General features: G+C 43.5%; 1 protein-coding gene across 2 annotated transcripts; it reads right to left on the reverse strand.

The window, feature by feature from the left end:
* Positions 1-1,634: 1,634 nt before the first annotated feature.
* On the reverse strand, positions 1,635-19,114 carry tbc1d25 (TBC1 domain family member 25). 2 transcript variants are annotated; one of them, XM_003216713.4, is made up of 6 exons: positions 18,895-19,114; positions 13,418-13,527; positions 12,452-12,606; positions 10,178-10,302; positions 9,623-9,811; positions 1,635-9,348 (listed from the first exon to the last, which is right to left on the reverse strand). In XM_003216713.4, exons 1-6 carry the CDS (start codon positions 19,024-19,026, stop codon positions 7,975-7,977), a joined length of 2,085 nt encoding a protein of 694 aa, XP_003216761.2. In that variant the 5' UTR covers positions 19,027-19,114; the 3' UTR covers positions 1,635-7,974. The 2 variants fall into 2 exon arrangements, with proteins under 2 accessions (XP_003216761.2, XP_008101787.1); XM_008103580.2 differs by lacking the exons at positions 12,452-12,606; positions 18,895-19,114.
* Positions 19,115-21,904: the final 2,790 nt, after the last annotated feature.

Below are 21,904 nucleotides of genomic sequence, written 5' to 3' on the forward strand. Positions count from 1 at the left end.
GGTAGAATGAATGCAATTTGGCACCACTTCAAGTAAAATGGCTCAATATTATGGAATCATGGCCATTGCAATTTGATGGTGCTAAAACCTAACTGTGGACTGGAGAAGTTTAGCATATTTTAATTTTGTCCCTTACCTACTGCCAACTTGTGCAGGTCTGATTTAAATTCACAGCAGAAGAAAACATCTAAGAGAAAATGTAAACCTGAGAGTTGTTTAAAGATTCATTCAAGATGTAGAAATGGCCATAGATTGGCTGGATTGATTGCACCTAATTCGAAGTGAGGGTTTCCCCCTTGTCTACATAAGTCCCTTGTCTATGTACTTACCTCTTCTTCCGACTAATGAAATCAATTGGTTTGAGACCAAAAAAGAATTTGGTGCACAGAGCTTCTGCCCATTAGCTAAGAAGTTATGAGGTGTCTATAACACGTCAGCGGATAATCTTTTCTCATGGCACAGTACTTATAAATAGTAAATATGCACTGTAAGACCTTTTGTCTGTTATAAGTAAAGGGAAAGGTTTCCCCTGACATTAAGTCCAGTCATGTCTGACTCTGGGGGTTGGTGCTCATCTCCATTTCTAAGCCGAAGAGCCGGCGTTGTCCGTAGACATCTCCAGGGTCATGTGGCCAGCATGACTGCATGGAGCGCTGTTACCTTCCTGCCAGAGCGGTACCTATTGATCTACTCACATTGGCATGTTTTCGAACTGCTAGATTGGCAGGAGCTGGAGCTAACAGCGGCCGCTCATGCCGCTCCTGGGGTTTGAATCTGGGACCTTTTTGTCTCCAGCTCAGTGCTTTAACGCACTTCGCCACCGGGGCTCCAATATGAGGTATTAAAATGAAATCAAGCTATGGAGAAAGCAGGTTTACAATTCTGCAATACTGAGTGGTGTTTTTTAAAAAGTTGGGAGCAGAATAACAATTCAGCTTACCTTGACACAGTCTGTTATTTTCAAAGCAGATCAGAGCATTCCCCATGAAGATCACGAGTATGTAATGGTTTGAGTGTTAGACAAGGACTTGGGAAGAACAGAGTTCAAATCCCCCCTTCAGTGACTCTGGAGAAACCACATATTTTCAACCTCAGAGGAAGGCGATGGCATCCCCCCCCCCCCCCCCCCCGTATCACAAACCTATGATAGGTTTGCCTTAGGGGCACCATAAACAACTAAGACGCAGACAAACAGCATATTCCTCATGAGAAATCTGGATATGTGTCATGTATGTGCATATTAGTTTAGGTCTGACTTTTAGCTATTTGCTCATTCGCTATGGTTGTGTGTGAACCTCTAGTGCAAAGGTGGGAATCATGCCCTCTGAATAATCAATTGCTTACCATCAGCCCTAGCCAGCATAGACAATAGCAGGGAATGTTGGGTGTTATAAGCTAGCAATATCTGGAAGGCTACAAGGCTCTCACACCTGCCCATGGTCCTCCAGATGTGAGTCTAGTATTCCCAGGGCAGCTAACTACTGATCATGCTGGCTATGTCCAATGGAAGTTAGAAACGAATGGCATGTTTGAGTACAGGAAATGTCTGTGTCATCTTCCATACCATCTGTATTGGTTTGGCCTAATAAAGTCTGTTAACACACCATGCCATTTAATCAGCTCTGAGTCAAGTCAACAAGCAGAACCGCTTTATTTAGACTTTCATTCCTTTACTATATTACCTTAAAAACAAAAACAGACAAAAGTGCCTGAGGCCTGGAAGAAAAAAGGCCATGTCAATTGAACAATACATTAAGACGGAGTCAAACTATAAAGAGGTTACATACACACGGGAGCCATCACTGTTCAAGTGGAGAAGGACTTTCAAGCCTGCAGCACTGCGAACCAGACTGCCATGTCCAGTGAGAGGAAAGATTGAAGGCTTCCCAAATCCTGAATTGCTGGTTCTTTTATTACCATTTTGGGCCAGCATAAAGTCATTCACCTGTGACTAAAACCCAGGACAAAGAATGAAGCCATCTTGTCCCAGGAATATGATCCTAACTCAATTCCAAAGTGACAAGGCTTCAAGGTTTACAAAAAAAAATTAAAAAGTTTGATTTATCAAAAGAAAACTATAGCAGGCCACAATTTCTATATTCTTGGCAAATGAACATAAATTAACCAACCATGTTCACTTTTTAAAATCCAGGGCTATAAACAAGGCAAGTACAATAAATTTGGATCCCCAGGCCAGAAAATCCAAATTACTTCCCAATGGAATGGAGAGTTTTTCCAGTGTTTGGTGCACTGACATGAATGGAGCACAGGAAGCCAGCTGGAGGTCTTTTCATCCCAATAAGGTTTCGACAGCAGCTCTGTCCCGTGCACACTATGGTTCATGAGTTGGATGTTTTTCCAGTTCTGTAAGTCTTAATAGAATGGATGAAAATCAAGTAGCTTTGATGATGTTAGACTGAAAGTCCTAGTATACCCAATAGTGAAAACGCACAGGAAATGCAATGCAACGTCTGGAAGGTCACTTCTCCCATTACTGAAATGGCCATGGCATTACTTGAAGCTTTACTTCCACAAAGGTGTTTCTTTTGTCTCTATTGTTCAATAAATCTCATGTGTCATACAGTGTTCATGGGTAGGCAAAGCCAGAAATGCTACAGGACAGAAAATCAGGCAAACGTGAATACACTATAATTCTGGCACAACCCATTGATAAAGTTAGCAAAACCTTCCTTTGAAAATTTTTGTGCTGTCCGCAAGTTTTGGCTTGAAACATAAAGCACCACAACCCCGCACTCCCAAAAAAGTCTTGTAAAAATAAATACGCTGCAGGAAAAAATAACACCAAGGCAAAGTAAAAAAAAAATGTACTTATAAATAGATCATAGAGCAACAAGTTTGGATAAGTTAAAACATCTGATTGTAGGGAGAGAAGATGAGAGAAATGCAATGAAATCTGGCTGGAGGACTAAAAAATGGAATCACAGAAAATGGAGTCAACCTCACAGCATGTAGTAAAGCTATTGTGATATGAGTTAGTGTCAAGCTTCTGACTTCAGTTGTAGTGCGGGCCTCAAAACTACCACGATAGTAGTGAGGCACAATGAAAACTGGAATTTGGTTGGAGGAAAAACAGATAAAGTCTGTAAGATATGATCTGCTTGTTCCAAGTGGACCACTGACAAGATACCCAGAAGCAGGGAAACAGCCATGTGCATTGTCTACATATTATGACCACCAACTTTGCTTCTGAGCATCTACCAAGATGTTCCTTTGCATCTAACCCACTAAATCCAAAAGACATTGTGCAAATATCAAGCCCCTCGTCTCTTTGTGCCACAGATCTTCCTGATTTATAGCTGTGTCCTGGGGGCAGCCAACTTTTCATCAGATTCCTCTGCCTGAGGCACATACATGGGGCAGGAATGATTTGGTTCTGATTGTGGCTAATGGAGAGGGAAGAAAAAAGTGATGCAAGCAAACACAATTTCACCTAATATACGCAAGGCAAGTACTGTCCAGGCATCTTTCAACCCTATACATAACCAATTCCACAATTTGTCTCCTCCACTGCCCAGTATGAGATTCACCACCCTTCTGGTCAAAGCCACTGTCAAGACATCAGACTTGGAAGCAAACCCTAATTTAATCTTAAGGGATGCTTTCTGAGTACATAGAAAAAGGAGAAATCCAAGTCCAACCTGTTATCAAACAAAAAACAACCATATACAAAAAAATCTATCCAGATTTTGTTAGGAAGTTAGACAAATATCCAAGGGAATCTGGCTAAGACACAACAACTTTCATAGCCTCATGCAGGAAGCAAGCCACCAAGGGGAGTCTGTGATCCACCCTTCCCAAGCCAGGCCTGGAATTAGCTTATTGTTACAAGGTATACATACATGTAATAGATGTTATTCCAGTGGTTATTTTTCTACCCAGACAACCATCTAAGTCATCTCTTAATTTCACAAAGCAAAAAGGGAGAGCCTAAGAAGCAGGCCTGAGAACAGTGACACTAGCCCTTCACTTACAAGGGTGAGCTCCAAAATTAACAAAGCTGTCTTGGGCCTTTTAAGCAAATCTACAACCTTTGGCCACTGAGAGGGTTTCCCAAGCATCCACAACTTTCAGTGGGGCTAGAGGAAAGGTGACAAAATCGAAATTCACGTTAAAGACATTAAGGTCAAAAAAAAGGATGGGTTTTATTCCTTATGTCATGTTTTTTCCTTCATGGCAGACAGAATAAATATTTTGTGGTGGAACAAGAGCCCCAGCTAGAGATACATAGATCAACATCTATATGCATGCTATATAACTAGTAATACATCAGCCCTGCCAAGTATCTGTAGGTCACAGAAGGCTCAGGTCTGCTGAAAAAGCTCATCCACTTATTCTCCACACAGCCTGGCACCCACAGCAGCTGATAGCATTGAGCCCTAGACTTGTCTTCTGTCCCCAAGGACAGACCTAAAAGGGGTACTCAACTGGTTTAAATTCCAACATCAGTAACCATCTCTGTTATGAGTCATTACAAGTTACTATAAACTGTTTCTATCCCAACCTTAGGAAAATCCACCTTTTAAAAATGCAACCCTTAAAATGCCCCAACCACATTGTGGGGTTCTGAATTATAGTTTTTAAAAGATTTTTCCCTCCAAGTTTTCCCCCTCTGTTTTCCTGACTGCAATCTATGAATTTCTTCACTATTACGAGCTTGTGTTACATACATCATATAGATGATAATATTATGCAGATGTGATCTCAGGCTGAAGCATGATGCTTCTCTAAAAGGAAAATGTTTCCACATCCTCAGGGAGGATTTATAATATAGACTATATCAGGGTTGCCCAAGTGGATCTTTTCTCTCCAGGAGGGCTCCAGAGTGTGGTGGTTTTGTCAATTTCAGCATCAGGGGACCCTGCCCCCATGTTTCGAAACTAGAAAAAAAATGGAAGTGGACATTTTTTGGGGGGAAAGTTGAATTCATACTTTAGTTCTGCACTTTAGAGTAAAGCACAACACGGGGTTCTAGAGGCTAAACATTGGGCATGAGAGCCTCTGCCTTGGGAAACATTCTCTCCTAGATGGAGAAAACTGCTTTGTTCAATGCTACACAAAGGTTGTAGCTCCAAACAATACAGATTAATGCAATCAATGATTTGAGAATGTCTGAAGTCACATCACTGCTAAAACTGATGTACTAGTATGCCTTTGTTTAGCCTCTTTGACAGAGGTAAGCAGCTTCAACAAAGGAAAGCTTAAGTGAAAAACAGAACATAAAAATATACGGCAAAATGGACCTAGCTCATCTAGTGATAAAAATGTGAAGAGATACTGGTGAGAATTCACCGCAGGAATAATCAGTCATGAGATCTGGATCCTTTCTTCTTATTGCCTCATCTTGTATCGAGAAGTCAGATAATTAACCTAGAATGGGGATGAGGGTAGGGGTATTGGACCCATAAATGTTCTAGCCTACATCCCTAAGAATCTCCAAGCAGCATAGCAAATTCTAAGGATTTATAGCTGTATTGTTGATTTCCCCAACAATTAGCTAATGTGTCCAAGTCCATGATACTCGGAAGACATGAGACATTGCTGCCCACGCTGCACAGGACACCTACTTACAAAGCATTTTTTTCAGCAATATGCCTCTTTGGCAGGGACACCTGCTAGCTTCAGAGCTCTTAAACAACTGTCATTTGCAAGCCCCATGAAGACAACCCTATTAGTATGAATCAACTACCTCTAAAGAAACAGCAAGTTCTCAACTTTGGTCTTTTATCTGTATCTCTTTGTTCACATTTTTTGTGAGAGTGAGCCCGTTTTCCCATCATCAGTCAGAAAAAAGGAGCAGAGGACTCCAGAAACCTCCTGTACTCTTACTACCAAGTTCAGTATAAGCCGAGCTAGAACTCCTTCTGGTGGCCATTTCTCATTTCATTTTACACAATCTACAATTGCATGTTCCTTCAAATTCATCATAGTTGGCTACTGGGAGAACACTTTTATTTCAAAGGCGTTTCTAACTCTTTGTGTTTTGACCCCTCTTATGCAGACTGAGGCTGGTGTCTGCCTGGGATGTATATTTTCTGACAAAAGTGCCTCAACACAGGAAGCTACTCACAAGATTACACTTCTGATAGGAAGCTTCCTGTGAAGTCCCTCTAATCAGAAGAGAATAATAAAGCAATGTCTACAAAAACATAGGTTTAATGTAGTGATTTCCAAATTCTTGTCTTTCAGGTGTTTTGAACTTCGACAGTGATCAGGAATTCTGGGAGCTGAGGTCCAAAATACCTGGAAGACCAGAGTTTGGTAAACACTGATCTGGTGGAAAAGATGTGACTGGGCAGCTGAAACTCAAACACTTTAAAGCACATACTTTTCTAAGCTCTTTTCTTCCATATTTGGATTTTATGCCAACCATGAGCAAAATGCTTATGAAGGCATGAAGAAAGGAAGAGACAGAATGAACAGGACTGGCACTTTCTAAATGAAGCTGGGGAGAAGAGAACACCTTTTCCCATTGTCTCAAAACTGCCTGCCACCGAATCTAGGAAGCACTAATTTTAAATGGGGCCCAAATCCCAATAGTGGAATTCAAACAAATATATGGTGTTACCAAGCAGAATAGTGACAAGAATGGAGATGGCCAGGCAATATCAGAAAATTCCTGCTTTCTGCTCTGCGGATCTAGCTACTAGAATAAGCATAACAAGCTTACTCGAGAAATGCAAATTCTAATACAAAAAGTAGCAGTAAAACTGCTTACTTCATATTTAGCAGAATTCAATATGATTTTGTCCTGTAAATTAATAATTCATAGGGAAATCATTGCTAGGACATGGCAAGCTGACCAAGGACTTGCATCTGAAGAAGGAGGCCCACCAAAGGAATCACTAATAAACAGGAAAGGGCACTCTCTTGGCAAGGGAATGGCTCTTCTGTAGGATTTTTTAAAGGAGTACTGTATCTAAGCAGGGGGAAGGATCATCAATTAGATGGAAGCCAGACACAAGTAGTTTACTTACCGAGACACTGATCTACAAGGGCACTAAGGCAACAATATTCCTCACCAACCCTCTTAATTAGTTAATTTGTAAAAGGTCCCAACATGGCCCTCTTTAACAGAACTACCTATCTAGTCATTGGGATATAGCCAAACAGCTTATAAAAACACCCAGTGTTTTTCTCCACAAAGCTTCAAATAAATTCTTTAAAAATGAATTGAAACAGAAAGGCAATACTGTAAAAAAACAACATCAATAAATACAGAAAATAAAGTGCTTTTTAAAAAAACTTAGGTCATAACACTTGAATAACTCAGCATAAAAGGCAACTTCTTGAGAAAGGGCATAAAGCACTTGGATTCCGCCAAGCCCAACGTGTCACTCTATGCAGGAAATTAAGTTACATCAAGATTATGGATTTAAAAAATGCCTTCAGAAAACCCACCTAGAACAAAAGACTCCAGGTTCCCAATGGGTCCCAATCTTGGTTACTTAGCAACCAACATCTTATGGCAGCATTCCCCAATCAGGAGCCCTCCAGATGTGTTGAAAACAACTCCCATCATCCCTAGGATGGCAGCCAAAGTCCAACACTGCTGAAAGGGACCGGTCAGTGAAGGCTGTTCCAGAAGTACTCTCAAAGTAAAGCAGATGGAGAGACAGAGAGAGAGAGATGCATAGGAGAGCAAGGAGCTGAAGGAGAGGAGACTACCAAAGGGCAGAACCTGGCTTCTCCAAGACAGATCTTCCCAGGAAGATCATCAGCACTTGGAAGGTTAGGAGGCACAGAAAACAGATGGGACATCTGTGCCAAGGTATTTGCACAGAGATAGTTTAAAAACAGAGTACATTGGACACAAATGGTATATTGAATGCATTAGACCAATGCAGACCAAACCCAGTTATTCATCAGCCAATCACCCTTCCACATTGATGCTTGCACCACAGTGGAAGCAGGGAACCGGTCCCCACGCATCAAGAGAAATGGGAAGAAGGAGAGTCATGATGTGGCTGGAGATTCAGCTGCCGCCTCATCACCCTCCTCAGAGTCCCAGACTTCAGACTGCAGGTAATTGGCAAAGAGGGCCTTGGCGCGGTGAAGGATCTTGTTCAGGTTGTGTCGACGGACCAAGCGATCAAAATGCATGGCCAGTTCATTGTAGTCCATGTTGTTCTTGATTATATGGTCTCGGTGCTCCAGAAGGATGGCAAGGCACAGGAAGAGTACAAAGGGGTTGCCCTTGCCAAACTCCTGGGGGGGTGGGAGGCTAACTGCTGCCGGAGGAGTAGGAGCCCCAGGGGCAACTGGTACACGGGAGGGAGACAAAGGAGTATGAACCACTGAATCCCCCTTCTTCTCCCCTGATTGGCCTTCCTCGTTGACAATTGTTGAGGAGGAGGCCAAGTCTCGAGAGGGGGGTGTCACAGCCCGAAGAGTTGGAGCAGAGAAGGATTTGGCCACATTCATTGTCTGGATCAAAGGGTCATGCTCACTGCCGCAATCCTCATCTTCGTCCATCGAGCGCTGAGACCTGGGTGAGGTGTCATCCTCTGAACTGTCCTCATTCCGAGTGCTGTAATATTTGAATTCCCCAAAGCTGGACTGCTTCACTAATGACTTCTCCTCAGGAACTGGCGGCGGGCAGGGACGATCCCCAGCTGCCTCAAAGCTGCAGGTGGGACGTAACATGTGTCTCCTTCGGACAGGTTGGGTGCTGTCTCCAGGCCTGGCTGGCAGGCCGAGTAGCTCCACTTCTTTCTCAGGGGGATCAGGAGGAAAGGAACTCCAGGTGATTTCCAGCATGCGCAAGGCGTCCTCAAAGGCAAACTCCCGCTTGAGCTCCAGCAGCAGCCAGCGGTAGCAGAAGAAGAGGTCATCCGCCCCACGGGAGAGGAGGTAGGAGTAAAACTCAGGGTCAGAGTGGCGGAGGAGAAGCTTGAGGTGGGAGAACTTGACAGACATGACTTCCCCGTCCACTTGGAAGTTACCCTCCAGCCGCTTCATGATGCCACAGAAGCAGATGAAGGTATGGGCCTCGTTGTCCATGACAGCCAGGATGGGGGAGGCAATGTCACTCATGCCCTGACAGTAGGAGATCTGTGGGTGTGTCACAGCATAGGTGGTTAGCAGGTCATGCAGGGCTGTCAGGTGGGGATTATCGTCAGAGCCGGCATAATAGGGATGGGTGCGATCTGTGCGTAGGACATCCTTCAGCACATTGCTACGTATGAAATCTAGGTCCTCGGGGCTGGCCCGAGCTTCCCATTCCCCCTTCAGTTGCTCATATTCCCGTGTCTTCCGCTTCATATAATCCATGCGCTCTTGACCAGTTAAACCATCAGGATAGACATTGAGCAGGTATCGCCACACCACCTGCAGGAGATAGGACAGACTCAGTTTTGGCAAGTGGTTCCTCCGCCAAGAGTGACAGGCTGGAGGGGGAAGCCATGCTGCTCAAAGCAGATTTTAGAGAACTACCTGGGAGGTGGCCATCAAGCAACCTTAATGTCAAAATGGAAGCAAAAGATGAAGGAAGGCAAAAGCAAATGCTTGCTCCTGCCTATTACATTCTGCCTATTCTGCTCCTGCCTATTACATTCATCAGTCACTTCAGACACAACACTGGATTTAAGGCTCCCACTCTCACCTTACGAAGTGAAGGCTCCACGCCCCCATGGAAGATCCGGAGACGTAGTTCTGCAGGTTTAGTCAGCTGTCCTTCATGGTTCAAAAAGGTGTGGAATTCTGAATCACTCAGTGGGGGCTTGAAAGGCTTCACATCCTCACCATATGACCAGCTGAGAGCTTGTTGGACCTTTGACAGTGTCCTGCCCACCTAGCAAGAAACAATGGGAGGGACAAGGTCAGCAAGCAACCTGTACATGGCCAATTAAAAGAAAGAAGGTAAGACATCGGGCACCCATCCTCAAAGAGGTCAGCATTTTGTCCATCTATGGCTTCTAGACTGCTACCACTATCAACAACAGCTTAGAAGTCAAAGCAATACTTCTGAATAAAGGATAAACCAAAGAGAAATGGGATTTTAATCGTTAGTTTGGAAGATAATGACAACCAGACTTAATGGTGTCCCTCCACTACAGTGTTTTATCCAAGGGGTTAGGTATTTACTAGGTTTTGGTTTATTTAGTACCACATCAAGAAAGTCTAAGCTAGGAAAATGAATTAATCCCTTGAAGCCTACCTGAGAGATGATGGACTGAGTAAAAGGCAGGGCAGCTGCTGCCAGAGACCGCTTTTCCACCAGCAGCAGGTCAGTACTGATTACATCCTTGGGGCTGATGATATCCCAGTCTTCAAGCAGGGGGCCTATGGGAACATGGCAATGTGAACCAATTCATCAAACTAAGCATCTAACATTTCTCCCAAAGTCTCTCCTCAAATTAATTCTTTCACAGGATCACACCCTACCACACCTTCATAAGTGATAACAGAACGGAAATAAAGATAAAAATCAAGCCTTTGTATCCTCCTTCGCCCATTCCTTGCTTAGAAGAAAATAATTTGACACCAAGAGAAGCTAAGTTCTGTGATATGTATACATCCCGAAAACTATACTTTTAAATGTATTTTCTTGATGTTCCATAATTTTCCTTCTGCTACACAAAAAATAAATAGAGGTAGTTCTTTTATAATTCTTTTTATAAATTATTTTATAAAAAGTACAATTCTCCATACTGATTACCCAAACTTGTGCTACTGTAATGCAGGGTCTAAATGTCCTAAAGCAAACCTGCATAACATGCAGCCCGTGGAGGCCTCTCTCAGTGGAAAACAAAAGCCAATCCCCTCTGAAAATATCTTGACATTTGACAAGAAAACTCTGATAGGGTCGCCTTAAGTCTGAAATAACTTGAAAGCATGCAGCAGCAGCAACAATAGTAATCCTAGTTACTAATTAATTATACCTTACTTGGACAGTGAGGTGCTAAAAATATATTTGTGGCCCCAATAGGCTTAGCCTATCAAATTTAAGCCCCTTACTCCTCAGAAGTTGTGCAGACCTGTCCTAAAGTCACCAAATCTTATCTAATCTTGGAAGCTAAGCAGAGTCAGTACTTAGTGGTGCTTGGATGGGAGACCAACAATGAATACCAGTTGCTGTGGGCTATATTTCAAAGAAAGGTATGTTCCTGGCCGAAGAAAACCCTATGAATTCATGGGATCACCATAAGTTACCAGGCTATTTGAAGCTCATACAGTGGGCCCTTGATATCCACATACAATAGTGTTCCGGTTATCCGACAGTCCGTATTATTTGAGGCGCCAGGAGGGGCTTGGTGGCACATCGCATTCTCCCCCCCCCCCCCCCCCGCAGCGCTCATGGCTGCCTCTATCGCTGCGTCTGCCTCCCCATCCTCCACACCTCCTCCTGGGGCAGCCCAAGGAAGGGAGCACTGCTCAGCCAGAGGGAGCTCGAGAGAGAGCTTTTCTCTCCCTCTTCCTTGGGCGAAGAAGGTGGCGGCGGCAGCGGAGGGGGAGGCAGACACAGTGGCAGCCATGGAAGGTAAGTAACCCGTCCCAGGTTTCTCTCAGCCAGGCCCTTGCTGGAGGAAAGAGTTTCCTCCCTCCAGCAAGGGCCTATCCCTACGAGAAAGGCAGAGCATGCCCTGTGTTTTCCTCGGCCAGGCCATTGCTGGAGGGAGGAAACTCTTTCCTCCAGCAAGGGCCTGGCTGAGGGAAAACCAGGGTGCACTCCACGTTTCTCGGAAGGACAGGTCCTTGATGGAGGAAAGAGTTTCCTCCCTCCAGCAAGGGCCTGTCCCTCCGAGAAACGCAGAGCGTGCCCTGTGTTTTCCTCCATCAAGGACCTGTCCCTCCGAGAAACGTGGAGCATGTTGCTAGGCCTCCCTATTATCCAACAGATCTGGTTATCCAACATTCGGCCCGAACCATTTCAGTCGGATAACCGGAACTCTACTGTAATACCAAAATCCATAGATATTCAAGTTCCTTATACACAATGGCAAATCAAGGTTTGCTTTTTGAACTTAAAAAAATATTTTCAAGCCATGGATGGTGGAATCCATGGCTGCAGAATATGTGCATATTGATACCAACAGTACACACAAACAACATAAATCTTTGAAGTCCTAACCAGAGATTCAGTTTTTTAAAGCTATCAGCAGAGGATAGCTTTAAAAAAGTAGACAGGATGCATGGAAAATAGATTCTGAGTTCCTTTCTTCAATCCCAGAACGGCTTTTCCCAAGTCTCCAATAAGACAGTAATTATTATAACCGGGTGACTCACTTTTTCCCATTTTGAAAGCACCAACCAGCCAAAGTCTCTATAAGAAAAAGAATAATGTGGAGAAGACAAGGAAATGGAATTCCTTGCCCACGTTGGCAGCAGTAGGAGCCACGGGAATATTTGTTCATCATATATAGAAAAGTAAGAAATAAAAGGATTGGAATTGTGAATACTGCTGCTTTTGCTTAAACTAGAGATTACTCACTGTCCTCCGAAGGCTTAATGTCTATCTTGAGTTGTAAGTAAGGCTTGGAGGCTCCAGCAAAGGCTATGCTCAGATCCCAGTCTGACATCAGCGGTAGGTATATATCTTGTCCCTGCTTATCTCGGCCCAGATAGCTGATGGCAAAATTCTTCTTCCTGAGGTAGGCAGAAAGAGACATGTTTGCCTTGTGGGTGGGCTCATTCAGCTAATGAAACTGCTATGTTACATTGAACCAGGATAACAGTGGTGGAGGACTCCTCCCTCTGATGAAACATGAACCTGAAGACTTGCACCACAAGATTTGGAAATGCTCTAGAATAGGTTTGGGAGCTGCATGGAGGACTCCAAGCAGGAAGGAACACAAACAAGATACTCACTAGTGCAATTTTGGACATAGGCAAATTCTTCTTAAAGTAAAAAGAAGCAAATCTCATGATCACTCAGAAAGTCTATGATGGGGTTTTCTTTTCCGACCTGTATCCCTCCCTATCTCATTGTCCTAGGGCAGCCCCCTTTGCTCGCCGAGAAACTACAAGGTCGTACTTTAGCTATAAGAAACTACATTTCTCCACTTACACATCCTGAATACAAACTGCTTTCAGCACATATGGCAAGTGAATTCCTGTGGTTTGTGTGTAAGTAGAAGACAAATACTTTGACACCCAAAATTTTACATGAAATATGCATGCTGCCCCCAAGAAAAATCAAATCTGTAGAAGCAATGCTCTGGTTGACAGCTCTATGCTGCCTATAAAGAAAGGCAGCTACATTACATGAGAGGTTATATGCTATGAGTTCTTATTCTGTGCTCAGATGTTAAGAAAGGATACCTGACTCTGTGTTCTAACCTTACTGACCTGCTGTGAAGTTTGCTTTCAGCCAGCAGAAAAAGAGCCCGGGCGCTCAAAGTCACGTCTGTCAATTTCCAATCTCTCTTAACCAGTGCATTATCACCCCAGGACTCACCCATTGAGGTCAAAGGCCCTGATAAGGATGTGCTGCAACACGTCCAGCGAGGTGATCTGTGGATCCACGGCAAAAGTACGGAATTCAGGTTGCAAGAAGCCTTCACATTTCTGCAAAAATCACAGAGAGTAAGAGTGAGAACCGAACCCCATCTGAACAGTCCCCATAACCTATAGATAGGAGCCCCCAGATGGCGTAGTGGACTAAGTCACTTGAAGGTTGGGTTTGCTGACCTGAAAGCTGCCAGGTTCGAATCCCACCTGGGGAGAGTGTGGATGAGCTCCCTCTATCAGCTCCAGCTCCATGCGGGGACATGAGAGAAGCCTCCCACAAGGATGGTAAAAACATCCGGGCGTCCCCTGGGCAACGTCCTTGCAGACGGCCAATTCTCTCACTCCAGAAGCAACTCTGGTTGCTCCTGACACGAAAAAAAAACAAAAAAACCTATAGATGGCAACTTGGTGAACTAAAGCTTGATTAGGTACTTTTCCTAGCTATGCAAAGCCACCAAAACATTCTGATATCGAACAGGAACATGATTACTGTTGTGAGCCTTCAACTTGTGACTTACAGCAACATTAAGGTGAATGTATCACAAGATCTTCTTGACAACATTTGTTCAGGAGGGTTGCATTTTTCTTCCTCAGAGTTTGAGTCAAAATGGCTTGCGCAAGGTCATCCAGTAGGTTTCCAAGGCCAAGTGAGAGCACAAACTCTTTTCGAGAGTCAGAGTGCAACATGTAAATCTCTACACCGGCTCTTTAAGGAATACTACTCATTGTGATCCCACTCACCATTTCCATCTCCTATGGCTTGGCAAAGTGCTCTCCTCATCTATAACCCAGTGGTCTATGAAAACACCTTTTCAAGGCATATTTAAACTCACAGTTTAGCCTCCTGCAAATTAATACATACGGTAGAATTTCTCTTTGTAATATTTATTTATTTATTTCCATCATTTATATGCCGCCCTTCTCACCCGAAGGGACTCAGGGCGGCTCACAATCTGGCAAATTCAATGCCAGTATACAGTACAAAAATAAAACATAGCAATTAAACAATCAATTTAAAACAATCCAATAAATACATTTAAAACAGTATAATAAAATACTTAATCCATTCGTCCACATAAACCTTGCACGTAAACCTTAGTCCGGACCGAGTTAAAGCCATCATAATTCATTCATTAAATGCTTTTTCGCAAAGCCAGAATGACTATCAATACAACATGGAAAAATTCAGAAACAGAAGTACTTTAAATGTTATAGGTGATAATGTATCAAAGGTAGAACTAAGGTTCCAGCTTGTAATACCCACAACCTTAATAAAAAAAGAAAAGAAAATCCATGATCATTACAGAAACCCGCCCTTACAGAAACCAGGACTACTTCACAGTTTAACTCCAAACACAAGCTGCATTCTCATTACTACTAAATATGGACTGAAGCAATTTAAATACTAATGTAGGCCAAAGATAGGGAGAGATATTTACGCTCCTAGGACAGGGGCGCCTATGTCCCCCACCCAGATAATTCTTTCCATACACCTCAATTCCCTATCTGTAACCAGTAACTACTTTATTTATTACTTTCTAGAATAGCTGAATTATCACAATGCCTCTGTTTTTCAATAAAATGTGATAAACTCGGACTGAATAGTGTTACGGTGTCCAAACAATAGTTTTGAAGTGTGTGTTGCAAACTGTGGTTTCTATAAATCATGGCTTTCTATGAACCGGCACGGGCACTAAGATCTACCTCTTGGTCTCTCCTCTTGGTCCTACCGTTTCAAATACGGTTGGTGGGGATGACAGACAAGCACTTCTTGGTGATAATGACTTTGGAATGCCCTCCCGAGGGAGATTAGGCCAACCCCCACTCTCCAAGCCTTCCGTATACAAGTGAAAACATGGGTTTTTTTAACAAGTCTTTTGAACATGGTTAAAATCTCTTAATGAATATATTTGAGGACCTAGAGATTATTTCATCATGCACTTTATGAGACTGATATTGATTACAGTTGTTTTATTTATACCTGCAGCTATTGCTGTATTTTATTGATCTCATCAGGGAGGTTTTGTGATGCTTATATTGGTTGTTATTGTTTTTATGTGATTGTTTCTGCACTTTTTGTATTTTGTATATTTGCACCTTGGATGCAAGCAACCCCAGGCACCTCTGGAAGATGGTGTTATTAATAACTTCAAATTGTTGTTTTATATACTACTGGTTTTATTCTGTATCGTACTGTGTGTTTATTTTGTGCATTGTTTTAGGCACTTTGTGCTATATATAAGCTGCCCCAAGTCCCTGTGGAGAGATGGAGGTGGGGTACAAAATGAAGTTATTATTTGTTGCCTCAAGCATAGTTTGAGCCTTTTCTTTAGTTTCAGAGGGAAATGTTCTGTGGAATGTGTGAATGTATGAAACTAAATGATAAAAAACCAAAAACCAGCAAGATGGACTTATTTGTTGTAAGAGTCTTAACCACCAACGTACACTAGAGGTTTTTTTCAAGTTTGCTTTAAAAATGTAAAAAAAGTATAAGTTAATTTAAGTATAGTTAATTTCACAGCCAACTTGTAAAGTATGATTTTATTTATGTGAACTGCTGAAAAATAAATTAGCCCTATTTTGGAGAATAATCCAGTGATTTTCTTCCTCAGTGTTTTCCCACAGATACTAACTGACCAGATCCCATGTCTATAAAGCAAAATCAAAGGTTATTTAATTGATTTTTTTACAGTAAAACATTCCCAACTTGTGGATGGTTGGCTCTGGATATGGAGGGCTGACCAAAGGTTTGGAAACACCCAACCCCTCCATCGCAGGCTGATGGTTTCTGGGACCAGGATGGAGAGAGGCCTGTAGAAAATGTTCCCTTGATTGGCCCCTACTCCTCTTGACACAAATGAAAGGCTTGCTTTACTCCCAGAGCCCTAATTCAACAAGAACCAATTGTGGTAATCATGGCTGACTGTGTCCCATCAAGTCATTTTCTTCTTATGGTTACCCTGGGGGCATCTACATTGCAAAGTTAATGCCGTTTGACATCACTTTAACTGCCCTGGCTCCTTGCTATAAAATCCTGGGAGTTGTAGTTTGGTGAGGCACCAGCACTCTTTGGCAGGGAAGTCTATAAAGGAGCTTATAGTAGATTACAGAAGGAATTGATCAGAAATTCAGCCTTTGATTATAAATGAAGATCGATTGGAACGGGTGGCCAGTTTTAAGTTCCTCAGTGCTATTCTTAACCTGGAGCAATCATACTGCTGCATTTCTTAAGAGGGCCCAGGAGATTGTATTATCTGAAACTTTTAAGGAGCCAACAATTGAATGAAAAACTGCTGGTGACTCTTTCGCTGTGCTACAGAAGAGTATTCTAACCAATTGCATCTGTGTATGATTTGCCAATTGCACAGTGGCAGGTAGGAAGCCACTCCAGAGGGTCACCACTACTGCCCAGAGAATTATCAATTGCCCTCTCACCTCTTTGGAAGAACTTCATAATTACAGCTGCTTTAAGATAACTCAGACTGTGTTGTCAAAGGCTTTCATGGCCCCCAGTGGCTCAATGGATTAAAGCAGTGCTTCTCAACCTGTGGGTCTCCAGATGTTTTAGCCTTCAACTCCCAGAAATCCTAACAGCTGGTAAACGGGCTGGGATTTCTGGGAGTTGCAGGCCAAAACACCTGGGAAACTACAGGTGGAGAACCACTGGGTTAAAGCCTTGTGCCGGCATGACAGCTGACTTGAAGGTTGGTTTGCTGACCTGAGGGTTCGAATTTGAGGATTGCGTGGATGAGCTCCCTCTGTCCCCATGTGGGAATGTGAGAGAAACCTCCCACAAGGATGGTAAAATATCAAACATCTGGGCATCCCCTCGACAACGTCCTTGCAGAAAGCCAATTCTCTCACACCAGAAGCGACTTGCAGCTTCTCAAGTCGCTCCTGATATGGAAAAAAAATGGCAGGAATCACTGGGTTGCTGTGAGCTTTCTGGGCTGTATGACCACATTCCAGAAACATTATCTCCTGACATTTTGCCCTCATCTATAGCAGGCATCCTCAGAGGTTGTGAGGTTTGTTGGAAACTGGGCAAGTGGGGTTTATATATCTGTGGAATATCCAGAGTGGGAGAAAGAACTCTTGTCTGAGGCAAGTGTGAATGTTGCAATTGATCACCTTAATCAGCACTGAATAGCCTTGCAGCTTCAAAGCTTGGCCGCTTCCTGCCTGGGGGGGATCCTTTGTTGGGAGGTGATTAGCTGGCCCTGATTGCTTCTTGTCTTGAATTCCCCTGTGTTGTTCTTTGTTTACTGTGGACAAAACGTCAGGAGAGAATGCTTCTGGAACACGGCTATACAGCCCGGAAAATTCACAGCAACCCAAAACTCAGAATATTCTTAAAGATCTATTCAATTATTTATTTTTATTTTTTTTTAAAAAACACCCATTACCCTCTGGCAGACTCTACAGGACAGTGGTTCTCAACCTGAGGTCCCCAGATGTTTTTGCCCTTCAACTCCCAGAAATCCTAACAGCTGGTAAACTGGCTGGGATTTCTGGAAGTTGTAGGCTAATAACACCTGGAGACCCCAGGCTGAGAACCACTGGTACAGGACGATAAAAACAAGGGCAAAATAGGCTGAGAGACAGTTTTGGTTTTTTTTTTATCCCAGAGCTGTGACTGTACTGAATTCAATGGTTTCACACTGATGTGGCATTAGGGGTTGTGCAATAGTGATTAGAATGTGAAAGGATAAGTGTTTTTCTTTGGTAATTCTACATATGGAATGTGATTGCGGATGGCATTTCAAAGAATCATAAGTGGAAAAGACCTCTTGGGCCATCCAGTCCAACCCCCTATCAAGAAGCAGGAAAATCGCATTCAAAGCACCCCCAACAGATGTCCATCCAGCCTCTGCTTAAAAGCCTCCAAAGAAGGAGCCTCCACCATACTCCACGACATTAAATTTCGTTGTATGATGTACAATGACAATAAGGTTTATTCTATTCTAAAGACCCTGCCAAGATACAACTCCAGGGATTCCGTTCCATTGAACCATAGCAATGCAACTGCTGTCAAACAGCATTTACTCTAAAGTGTAGATCAGGCATGGGCAAACTTGGGCCATCCATGTGTTTTGGACTTCAACTCCCACCATTCCCAACATCTTCAGGCCCTTTCCTATGGAAAAAGTCCAAAATACCCGGAGGGCCCAAGTTTGTCCATTCTTTGTGTAGATGCACTCCTGAAGCAAATTTGGATCGTGTGTGTTTGATACAGCCTTCCTCCCCTTTCAGCAACACAGAGGTTGCCAGGCGCTTCTGACGTCAGTGTAGCCCCTCTGTGGCATCATCCCCCTCCCCTCCTTGGACCCAAAGTCCTTGTCGAAGGCTCCCCCAGGCATACAGGCCTACACTGGCGAAGCTGGTATTGGCTGGTCACCCCCTCTCCCACTCGACTGGGCTCACCTTAACCCGCACTCGAACCACTTCGTGCTCCTCTTCCTCTTGCGGCCCTGCTCCGGCTCCAGCCCCGGCCCCGCCACCGCCTGGAGTAGGAGGAGTAGACGGAGCAGCAGGCGGCGGCGGGGGCGACGCCATCCCGGCCCCTCCGCCGTGGCTCTGCGGACCGGGACCCAGGCGCCTCAGGGAACGGCCGTTGGAGGCCCCGCCCACCCTGCGTCACCCGCCCCTCGCGCCGCCGTCGCCACCCCTTGGCGCATGCGTCAGGCTGAGGACTGAGGAGGAGCCTCTCTCACCACGTGGCGCCCGGCCGCCACATCCCCAGCGGCCTGGTCTTCGAGACCCAAACGTCATCACGCAGTCGAGAGCAAGCCGTTAATCAGCCACTAGGTTTTATGGACTTCAACTCCCGGCATCCCTGATCATTGGCCAAGGGGAGATGAAGCTGCTGGGAAATAAAGTTCAAAACACTTGGACGAATGACATTTGAGAATTGTCGCCGCTGTGGAAACATGGGAGGAGGTGGGGCGAGGCTAAAGCGGGAAATGGCTCTCACTAAGGCCCCTGGTGGTGGCACAGTGTGTTAAAGCGCTGAGCTGCTGAACTTGCAGACCAAAAGGTCCCAGGTTCAAATCCCGGAGTATCCTTTAATGTGATCAAGTCCCAAGCGTGCTTGCATGGAATTAACAATATTTAAAATGTTCTTTGTCCATTAGTATCAAATATTCAATCAAGATTTTAAAATATGTAAAAATAAACAAGCACATTATGCAAATTGGTATTCATCTTTAATAAGTGGTAAAATTAAATGTATGCCAAAGAATTGTTTTAAAATAAATTTCTTAATTTCTTATTTTTTATTATCAGTAAATGTTTGATTTGTGTGTCTAGTTTATATACTTGTATATCCAGGGTCACGTAAAACTTTCTCAGGTGAAGAAAGGTCACGAATGGAAAAGATTTATGAAGTCCCGGATTGCATCATTACTCTGAATCAACCTCCAGAAACCAGTATAATCTTTGAGATTTTTTTCATGTCAGGAGCAACTTGAGAAATTGCAGGTCACTTCTGGAGTGAGAGAATTGGCTGTCTGCAAGGAAGTTGCCCAGGGGATGCCCGGATAGTTTTGATGTTTTTACCATCTTTGTGGGAGGCTTCTCTCATGTCCCCGCATAGAGTTGGAGCTGATAGAGGGAGCTCATCCATGCTCTCCCTGGGTTGGATTTGAACCAGCAACCTTCAGGTCAGCAACCCAACCTTCAAGTCATCAGTCCTGCCGCACAAGGGTTTTACCCACTGCACCATTGGGGGCATCCATCTTTGAGAATTAAAGTCTCTGTACATAAGAAGGTGAGTCATTAATATCAAATACACTGATATTGATGACATCAATAAATAGCAGAGTAGATAAGTTTAATGCACTCTCTTCCAGAAATCCATACTTCTGTAGCAGCCCTCCACCAGTCCATGCAGATTTGTTGTCTTTGATGGAGGAGGCAAAGGCTACATATCCAAGGGCCTGCCTTCCTGGGAAATGTCCACTTGAGGGCTCCTGACCTCCACAAACAGATCCAGCCTAAGCAAGGACTAGAGAAGGAAACAGTTTTTGAAAACAACCCTGTATCTCATAATCCCTGTTTACATTTGTGACAAACTGCAGATTAAGAAGTGAAAAATAGTTTATACATCCATAAGACACTATATTTGGGTGGTTAATTTTTCTTTTTTAAAAAATTATCTCCTCACTCCTTATTGGTCAGACCGATCCTGACTTGGTATTACTTCAACCTGTCAAATTGTTATCGGAAATTAGACCCCAAAATTATGCATTATGAGAAGCAGCTCCTTTGGGATATACAGCACGCCCAGATTGCCTTTTCCATTTATCCTCTCATGAATTTCCTTGGAATGTTGCCACACCACACCTCAGACATTAGGAAATTATTCCCCAAATTATTGTAATCCTGTCACAATGCACCAGGAGACTCGGGGGAGACATAGAATGGACTTGTGCAAGAGCCCTTGGCCCCTTTTCTTGTTTTACCTGATATGATTTGGGTTATCTTTGGGAACACTTCCCCTTCTATGCCCCTAAACTATACACCCATTGAAATGGGCAACACCTTAAGCACTCTTTGTTTATCTGGACTAACACCATTGTATAAGCTGGAATATTAAGACTCATTTCAGCCCATTATCTTTGACTACACCACATTCCTTTCTGTTTGTACCCTTCTTCTGGTTGGATGAATAAACAGACAAGCCTTCAAATATACCAATGACAGTTTATTACATTTCCCTCTAAACCCGGCGACTAATCAGCATCGACATCAAAACAGCACATCCTAACAGATCCTAGCCTGCCACGATCTGGACCAATCAATATTCAGGGTTACAGAAGTCCAGTGTTTCAAACTGTTATCACAGTGTTATGAATATTTCCGCCAACAATATTCCCTCCAAATCTTTTCACTTTCTAAATGCAGAGAATCTAACCATTGGCTATGTTGACTTGGGCTTCAGATAGCTGAAGCCCAACAACATCTGGAGAACCAAACATTGAAAATGACTGCTTTATATAAGTGCTGTTGTTAGTATTCTGTTAGTTTATATCCTTACCATTCCCCACAAGACCTCAGAGTTCAATGTACTCTAAAGGACTACAATCTCTTTCATGTGCATCTCACTTCCCAAAGGTCCACTACCAGTCTCCCCCACCCCATGCTTTTATCTAGCTATTCAGAACACTAACTAGCATTCTGTATTGCAGTTATGGATTCAAGAAGCTGTTATTCCTGTCTTCAGCAACATTATATAGTCACAATTATGGCACTATTGCCACCATCATAAATGCCTTGCAACCACTTAACAGCCAGCAACCACATTGAGCTGAATATGAGGTGCAAGAAGGATGATGTTCTCACTAGAAACTACAGCTATGAAAACCAGAAGCAGGACCCTATAATTCCTCATTGTAGCCTCACTCGCTAGTTCTTGAACCTTATTTGACAGCTG

Source organism: Anolis carolinensis, chromosome 2, assembly GCF_035594765.1.
Source record: "Anolis carolinensis isolate JA03-04 chromosome 2, rAnoCar3.1.pri, whole genome shotgun sequence".
Taxonomy (NCBI): domain Eukaryota; kingdom Metazoa; phylum Chordata; class Lepidosauria; order Squamata; family Dactyloidae; genus Anolis; species Anolis carolinensis.

Bases quoted from the DNA above. Each gene is read 5' to 3' on its own strand.
- tbc1d25 (XM_003216713.4), bottom strand. From the start codon at position 19,026: ATGGCGTCGCCCCCGCCGCCGCCTGCTGCTCCGTCTACTCCTCCTACT. The intron at 12,607-13,417 runs GTGAGTCCTGGG...TGCCTACCTCAG, and splicing joins AGGGCCTTTGACCTCAATGG to GAAGAAGAATTTTGCCATCA. The intron at 10,303-12,451 runs GTGAGTAATCTC...ATGTTCCCATAG, and splicing joins CATTAAGCCTTCGGAGGACA to GCCCCCTGCTTGAAGACTGG.